At 43.7% G+C, this 9,184-nt stretch overlaps 1 protein-coding gene across 1 annotated transcript in view; it reads left to right on the top strand.

Moving 5' to 3' along the window:
- Positions 1 to 8,812, top strand: part of LOC126272491 (transcription factor Sox-11-A-like) — a 71,917-nt gene extending 63,105 nt beyond the window's left edge. Inside the window, exon 2 of the mRNA XM_049975378.1 lies at positions 4,640 to 8,812. Within this exon, the coding sequence (XP_049831335.1) occupies positions 4,640 to 5,884 (1,245 nt within the window). The 3' untranslated portion in view covers positions 5,885 to 8,812. The remainder of the gene's footprint in view (positions 1 to 4,639) is intronic.
- Positions 8,813 to 9,184: the final 372 nt, after the last annotated feature.

Consider the following 9,184-nt stretch of genomic DNA (forward strand, 5'->3'; position numbering starts at 1 on the left):
GTGTGTGTGTGTGTGTGTGTGTGTGTGTGTGTGTGTGTGTGTGTGTGTGTGTGTGTGTTGAAACTGGGCTAGGCTGTTGCAGAAGACCCTATGACCCTAGCATTTAGTTATTTGATTCTTAATCACTTTGTCACGTCTGTAGTGGTCTGACGAAAGAGGGGTATCTCTCATACGAGGAGAAAACTTTTGTAGCGCTCGTTGTTTGACGAAGCGTCAGCCGACCCGACGTACTGCAATCAGTTTACACATAAATCTGCTGCGAGAGCTGAAATTGCATGATCACGCGGGCAGCTAGTCATTGGTGCGTTTATTTTCCGTGGGGAAAAACTGTCGGAAATTGACACTTCGGTCTGCGTGTCTGTATCTCGCATTATCTCCCCGCCTGGGCCTTTCGAAATTTCGATAGCTATCCGCTCGCTTGGTGAGCGACCTTCGCCTGCGCTTGACTAAGCGCTGCGGCGAGGTTTCAGCGACTGACACACGCCTCGCAATAAATCTGGGAGAGCAAAACAAGTTCGCGGTCAGCGAAATGCACTATGAGCGCTGTCGAAACGTGCTCCGCCACTTGGTATTAACGGCCTGAAGTCGACCACAGGCTGCTGGTTCAAATTGTAGTAAATAAGCTGAAAAATTGAACAGCAGAAGGAAAACATGTTGCCGGTCATTTTACAAGGTCACAGAAGTAATTTCTGATTTGCCATTCTCAGGCTGGCAGTGAATTGCATAAGGTGAACATTTTGAGTAGATGGTCGCAAACCACAGGGAGACGTATGGGTATCATAGAAGTTGAGAACGTGTTACTAGGATTCTAGAGAAGAGTTTTCCTTGTGAAGTTCTCCAGTATTAACCCCAATACGGGAGACATTTAGCAAGAATATATATATATACCGTGTTCTAAAAATAGAGTGTGTGGAACATTGTCAGGAATGCAGTAGGAAGCAAAAAATCTGAGCAAAAGGCGGAATATTACATACATTACGGGTCTATTGTTACTATACTGTGTGCATGCGTTGATTGGCTGTGGTTTCGTTGTTGACATACGATCTGTTGATCGTATTTCACCTCCGCTGTATTACGACACTTCAGTACGTGTTGATCGCAGGTAGCAGAATTTCGCGTTTTCGCCTGGAGAAGTTTTTTTGCCAGTACACGCATGTGTTCTGAGCGTGGTTGTGTTCTACGATCCCCAGGAATAGAACCGGAAATCGGACACCAGTTGATAGCGTATCGAGTATATCAAGGAAAGGCAACGTCTTCCCTACGGCATGGCTCATACTTGTCAGCTAGATTGGAATGTTATGATTTTCGCCTGTCGAGATTTTCTTGGCAGGGCACTGTTTTCTTACTGCCCATCCCGCGAAGCCACCATCGGCTGCTCAAGTGTGACAAGCTGCTACTACGCCTGTCCTGCACTCTGCCATACCTCCTTACGTAAGTCGTATCGCGTTTGGGGGGGGGGGGGGGGGGTCGGCACGTCTGGTACGCGAGACGCATTACTTGCTGGGATGGGACAGGACGTGCATACACTACTCATTACATTTTCATAAGCCTGTGAATAATTGGGTCATGGAATTAGGTCATGTTTTGTCTTACGCAATGGGATGCTAATGAAGCAAGAGCACAGGTCGCGGTACGCACATTTGAATACTCAGGCGGCGAGGGAGTCGCTGTGGAACTTCTGAAGGCCGCACCGTTTCGCCACCGCATGCATATTGAGCGTGTGCTCCATTTGCACTGGTGTAGCCGCAGCTCTTAAGCGGATGTCTGTAATGAATAAGGAAGTGAACTGGGTGTTGCGCAGTCCCACTGGTAATACGAGAATTTTTCCTCAAACTGTTTGTCCGGAAAGATTAGTGTCTTTCTGCACTAGTGTTCCCTGGTGACTGTCGTTCATGAATTTTTTTTCGTGAGACAATGCAGGGAAAGCAACGGGAGTGCAAGTTTTTGAATCTATGTCTCTTTTAACATTTACCACTATTTTCTTTATCTGAAAACTACGTAATAATCCCGCAAGTCATGCAAAGACAACCATTGCGCATAAAGTGGAGCATGTAATTAAACTTCACTTTACCAAATAAAACAGTTTTTCATTCGATGAACGTTTAATAACAAACGGTGCTCTGCAGCTGTTATAAATACTTTTGACAGCTGTTAATCGAATCACTTCCCTCATAGATAACAATCATACCGAAAATCACCGTTCTGTTTCGAATTATTTGCTAAAGCAACATAAGTTAAATGAATATCCTTTAACTGGATCCAAAGCATAATTTACTTTGGTTTCATAATAACAGATGTCAACACTGATAATTAAGTTTTTTGAAGCAGATTATTTACCTCATAGGTAACTAGTTTAAAACAGGTTGTCCAGTATCGACAGTTCTTCTCACACGTAAACAACGTACGAACTCAAAAGCACATGCAATAAACTATACGTAATTTGGTACTTACGAAAGATAAACAATGAAGCTTTTCTTTCGCTATTACCAAATAAAGATGGTTTTGTCACTTTGGTGCGTTTTTACATGTTTTATTCATACCGCGTTCATATAGCTTATGGATGATGGTCAAGACGAAAGCGGTCGGAATAATTACGAATTTATGATATGTAAGTTTACAATATAGCACTGTGTAATACATTTTCGGTGTTGACTGTCGCTTAAAAGAATTATCCGGTGGAACCATTGCCACGTTGGATCGTAGGACAATTAGAGTACTTCAAAGTTCTGTCACACAGCACACTTTTTACGAATGATTTTACATATATATATACCGGGTGAAAAAGTCAATATAAATCTGAAAACTTAATAAACCACGGAATAACGTAGATAGAGAGGTAAAAACTGACACGCATGCTTGGAATGACATGGGGTTTTATTAGAACCAAAATGCAGGATGAGCTAGACGAGTGAAAGATCTCTTGCGCGCGTCGTTTGGTGGTGATCGTGTGCTCAGCGGTCACTCACGTCATGCTTGGCCTCCCAGGTCCCCTGACCTCAGTCCGTGCGATTATTGACTTTGGCGTCACCTTAAGTCGCAAGTGTATCGTAATCGATCGACATCTCTAGGGATGCTGAAAAGCAACATCCGACGCCAATGTCTCACCATAACTCCGGACATGCTTTACAGTGCTGTTCACAACTTTATTCTCCGACTACAGCTAATGTTGAGGAATGATGGTGGACATATTGAGCATTTCCTGCAAAAAACATCATCTTTGCTTTGTATGCTAATTATTGCTATTTTGATCAGATAAAGCACCATCTGTCGGCCATTTTTGAACTTCTGTAATTATATATATATATATAGTGTTACAAAAAGGTACGGCCAAACTTTCAGGAAACATTCCTCACACACAAGAGCTTTCACATGGCCACCATAAATAAAAGTCAAGAGGGTTGAGGTCAGGAGAGCGTGGAAGCCATGGAATTGGTCCGCCTCTACCAATCCATCGGTCACAGAATCTGTTGTTCAGAAGCGTACGAACACTTCAACTGAAATGTGCAGGAGCTCCATCGCGCATGAACCACATACTTGTAAAGGCACATGTTCTAGCAGCACAGGTGGAGTATCCCGTATGAAAATATGATAACGTGCTCCATTGAGCGTAGGTGGAAGAACTTGGGGCCCAATCAAGACAGCACCAACAATGCCTGCCCAAACGTTCACAGAAAATCTTTGTTGATGACGTGATTGCAGAATAGCGTGCGGATTCTCGTCAGCCCACGCATGTTGATTATGAAAATTTACAATTTGGTCACGTTGGAATGAAGCCTCATCCGTAAAGAGAACATTTGCACTGAAATGAGGATTGACACATTGTTGGATGAACCATTCGCAGAAGTGTACCTGTGGAGGCCAATCAGCTGCTTTCCGTACATGGTACGGAAACAACTGGTTCTCCCGTAGCACTCTCCATACAGTGACATGGTCAACGTTACCTTGTACAGCAGCAACTTCTCTGACGCTGACATTAAGGTTATCGTCAACTGCACGAAGAATTGCCTCGTCCATTGCAGGTGTCCTCGTCGTTCTAGGTCTACCCCAGTCGCGAGTCATAGGCTGGAATGTTCCGTGTTCCCTAAGACGCCGATCAATTGCTTCGAACTTCTTCCTGTCGGGACACCTTCATCCTGGAAATCTGTCTCGATACTAACGTACCGCGCCACGGCTATTGCCCCGTGCTAATCCATACATCAAACGGGCATCTGCCAACTCCGCATTTGTAAACATTGCACTGGCTGCAAAACCACGTTCTTGATGAACACTAACCTGTTGATGCTACATACTATTGTGCTTGATGCTAGTACTGTAGAGCAATGAGTCGCATGTCAACACGAGCACCGAAGTCAACATTACCTTCCTTCAATTGGGCCAACTGGCGGTGAATCGAGGAAGTACAGAACATACTGAGGAAACTAAAATGAGCTCTAACATGTAAATTAAGCGTTTCCGGACACATGTCCACATAACATCTTTTCTTTATTTGTGTGTGAGGAATGTTTCCTGAAAGTTTGGCTGTACCTTTTTGTAACACCATATATATCTGGTGTTAATAGCAGAAATCTATTTACATAATAAAACAAGCCCCTCTTGTTGGGATCATTTATTTATGTGTTCCTTATTTTTTTTGTTGCAGACCAAAAAGAACAACCCGAACCACATCAAGCGACCCATGAATGCCTTCATGGTGTGGTCACAGATCGAGCGGCGCAAGATCTGCGAGCAGCAGCCAGACATGCACAACGCGGAGATTTCGAAGCGGCTGGGCCGCCGCTGGAAGATGCTCTCCGAGGAGGAGCGGCAGCCCTTCATCGACGAGGCAGAACGGCTGCGCCAGCTGCACATGAAGGAATACCCCGACTACAAGTACCGGCCGCGCAAGAAGGCCGTGAAGCCGCCTCCCAAGAGCGCGTCGCCCTCCAAGAAGAGCAAGAAGAGCGCTGCCGCAGTGTGCGCCGCGACGTCTGTGGCGGTGACGGGAGCAGCCGCCGCTGCCGCGGGGGTCACGTCGACTGGGACATCGGTACCCACCCAGAGGAACGATTCCAACAACAACGGTCTGGAGGGCCTGACGGGATCGGCTTCCAGGGGCGGAGTGAGGATCCTGCCTCCGCTGAGCCGCAGCAGCGGCAGTAGCGCACTCAAGGTGAAGCTGGCCATCGACCGCAAGGCCAAAGAGGTGCGCGCCGCCCGGCAACAACAGCAGCAGCAGCAGCAGCAGCCGCCATCACCACCACTGCTGCAATACGCCCCGCAGCCGCCCAACGCTGCCGCCAAAGTGCCGTCCAGTCCCTCCTGCGACACCCCCGACTCGCCAGAGAGCGCGTCGCTGTACGACGAGGCGTCGTCGACGACATCCGTCGCCGTCCTGGACACGAAGTTCGTGACGCCCGTGGCGGTGGCGCGCCTGCCCTCTCTGGTCCTCGCGGCGCCGTCCCCGGCCGTCGTGCCAGACATAAAGTCCCTGCTGGCTCCCGTCAAAATGGAGCCCATGGAGTACGAGGAGATAACCATCAAGGAGGAGCCCATTGACGTGTCCTGTGACCCGGCCGTGCCCGACGTGGCCGACGTCGCGCCCTCGTCTCACAACCACCACCACTACCACCAGCAGCAACAGCAACAGCAGCAACTGCAGCAGCACGGCGCCGTCGAGAACCCGAGCCTCGCCGATCTGGACTCGCTCACGGACCTCTTACAGATCTCGCCCGACTTCAGGGTCGACCTGGACACTTTTAGTAACGTTTTCACCAACGACCTGGATTCCTTCGACACGACCAGCTCCAGCTCGGGCTCGCACCTCGAGTTCTCGTGCACGCCCGACATGACGGACATGCTGTCTGACTTCGGCGTCACCGAGTGGGTCGACAACAGCTACTGCTGAGCTGTCGGCCTTCGCTGCCGCCGTCGTCGCCACTGCCCTCCCGGAGTGTGGGCCACTACTTAGACGATGCAGAGGCACGCCACCGACGCTCGTCCTCACTTTCACTCGACCTTTCTGTAATGCGTAAAATGTAGGCGCGACCGACCATCCCTGTTGCGCGGGCGCGGGACGTCCTTTTGCCGGCCCGCATTTGTCATTTGTTTCCTTCTCCGGTCGAGGTCGAGCCTACATTTTGTGCGCCAGTTTATTACGTACCGTACGTGTACGGTATTCGTGTAACGCGAAGCTCTGCACGTACGTCAGGTTTTAAGCTTTTTTTACCGATATTATTTTCTCTTAGTAGACTGCTTTGTGCATATGTTATGGCACATCTCTAATTTTTTAGTTTAGGAACATTACTTTTATATACGAATTCTAATATTGGACGACAGAGTGTATTCATTCTTAATGTACAAAGTGTAATCTAATAGATCAGTTTTTTCTGTTTACGACATTTGTGCTTGAGCTTACAGTACGCTGAACTCCGTGAGCTTGCTGCGCGAACTCCGTACGTATGGATACCCTGGATGGTGGGATTTGTTTGTTATTTCCACTGTTTTAATGGAAGAACTAAACTAGCCCATTTGTTGTAAATTTAATGTCTTTATGCACTATGACTGTAAACGGTAACACATTGCTCAAGGGTAAAGCTTCGTATGTCGCATTCGAGTGCCGAGAGTTCCTCGTAGCCGCCGTGTTGGCGTCTGTCTGTAATGTACGTACATCCACAAAAGCTTAAACCTTGATGTATGTGTTCGGCTGCACCCTTCGGTGTACGTTTCACTTAGTCCACATTGATCTCTATGAAAGCGTGTATCATGTCGATCGAGTCTAGTTCCGGTACTGGCTGCTGTCTTTACTCCTTGTTAGTGCCTGCAGACCTGCTCCACAGGCAATATTAAGGCCAAACTCAAATACACGTGCTCTGAGGAAAACTACTATCTGGCTGTGATAACCTGTCTCGGGTGACCAATCTGTTTTCTTCTTGTTGTTCAGACTGGTGAAAATTGAAAGAGGTTAAGCAGATGCTAATAAGAAAAGGCGATTTGTGGAAATTCGTCCTCATGTATGATAAGAATAAGGCCTAACTGGAAGTGCACCGTACGGATGAACACCTTCAGTGTTCACAGGAACTACACTCACATATCATGATACGTCATTATAAGTCATTATCGTTAATAAGTTCATCAGTCTAGCATCGTTATCATACATGGACTGTTTGTGTTCATGTTGCATTTGAAATTGGCAGAACAGTAAATGAAAATATTGGTACTTAACTAGGTAAAAAGAGGGTGTACAAAATTGAGAAAGCACAGTCAGGGGTTTTTCTTGTATGAATGTGTGTATTCAATATTGGAAGATTGCATAGTATATAAGAGCTTTGTGGTGGATAGTTCCTGATACACTAGCCACCTTGACTCTATATATATATATATATATATATATTTGATTTACTGTTTAAGTTAACATGGTTTTGATATTTTCTTCTTTCAAATAACAACCTATAATTAGAGAAGAATGTATGTAGTACGGTTATGTATCTGAATAATAAATAGGTGGGACTTTCGGTTATCTGTGTACTTGATTTTTTGAAGTTGTAAAAATGTTCCTGTGTTTTCAAATATGATTTTTGTAACTCCCCATCATAGGTATACATATGTGGGAAATCTCTTATATGCTTATGTATCATGTTTTTAACATATAACTATAGTCACTTGTATGATAGACAGCTAGGCAGATATAAAAGCACAAAGTTTAATTGATGGAACTTTCTCATCTTTGTGTGGAACAAGTATTTTAATAATGATGACACACGATATGTGGTGTATATACCTGTTGACCTGTTATCTTAATATGTGTGCTATTTCTTTTTAAATGGAACATCTTTCCAATTCTCTAGTTGTATATGAAAAAATTCTTGATGGAGTATATAGCCTGCATATTACCGCGTGTTCCTCTCAACACATTTTTACATGTGTGCATATAGAAAACAAGTCCAGTGAACTGGCTTGTCAGTAGAAAAGTGAAAGCTTCATTGTCATGTTGAGTTTGCCAAATGAAGAGAGGAGAAAATTGTTTCTTAACATGAGCTGAGTTACTTGTGATAGCAGAGCGATTAGGCATTGACCTGCAAATGTTGTCACAATTGTTTAAGGGAAAGAGAAGAAAATGCGTTATTAGTAATATGAGATGACGTTTCTGTGTTTGAGTTCGCAGCCTTTGTAAAGTGGGTCATACCCAGTATTTTGCTCACCTTTTGTACATTATAATCCTATGTTTTTATATTATTGTTATGTGATTTATAAATATATATATATATAAACCATTTATGTTTTTGGTGAGGTCATCTACTAAAGGCAGAAGTTGCGGATATGCACAAAAGTACCGTTAAGTTATTTTACTGCTGACCTGATGTATGCCAGTCTTGCACTGTTGCTTTTCCATTGACTCTTTTTCTGTTAAGGCTTTCGAGCTGTAAAACTTAGGTTCTTGAACCTCAATTCGTAATTCTAAGTCAGTTATATATGTTCTGTATACAATTTAAGACAGCTTTTGTCATTTTTTGTACAATTAAAATATTTATTACAAGTTTGTTTGTTTATTTTGATTTATATGATTTGAGTGCTTTGTTAAATGATCCTTCTGTGCTTTTTGTTATGTGAATATTTTGTACAACCTCACTGAAATATATTATGCATAGAAAGATAATTTATGAAAAGAAAATTAGCAATATTTTTGCATATATATAATAAAATAGTGTAAAAAGTTTACCTTAAAGCATTTTTGTAAAACAGCCCATGTATCATACTTCATATATACATATTAGTTGAAATAACATGTACATTTTGTATGGTAGATTGTTTATAAAAATATATGGTACACACACCATCCCATTTATAAAATCTTCTTTTTATTACCAACCAAAACCTCAAGTAGCATATATTACTTGAAATAGTTGTTGTTCTGCACAGACAACATTCTGGCGTCAATGAAGGTAGCACCACATGTCAAGAGAGAAATTAAAGTATTTTTAACTGTGTAGGTATACAATTTCAAACGAATATTTTCATTTCGCAGTTATGAAAGGAAGTGTAGGACAGGTTGTATTAAATAGCCTCATGAGCTACTAGCTATGCCAACCAAACATCAATTATAGAAAAAAATGAACACAATGGGCAAAACAGTTTACAGAAATATATACTGTTGGTTGTATCATCATCAATGAGTGCTTCAGGTATATGCAGCTTTGAGTTATGTTAA

Source organism: Schistocerca gregaria, chromosome 5, assembly GCF_023897955.1.
Source record: "Schistocerca gregaria isolate iqSchGreg1 chromosome 5, iqSchGreg1.2, whole genome shotgun sequence".
Taxonomy (NCBI): Eukaryota; Metazoa; Arthropoda; class Insecta; order Orthoptera; family Acrididae; genus Schistocerca; species Schistocerca gregaria.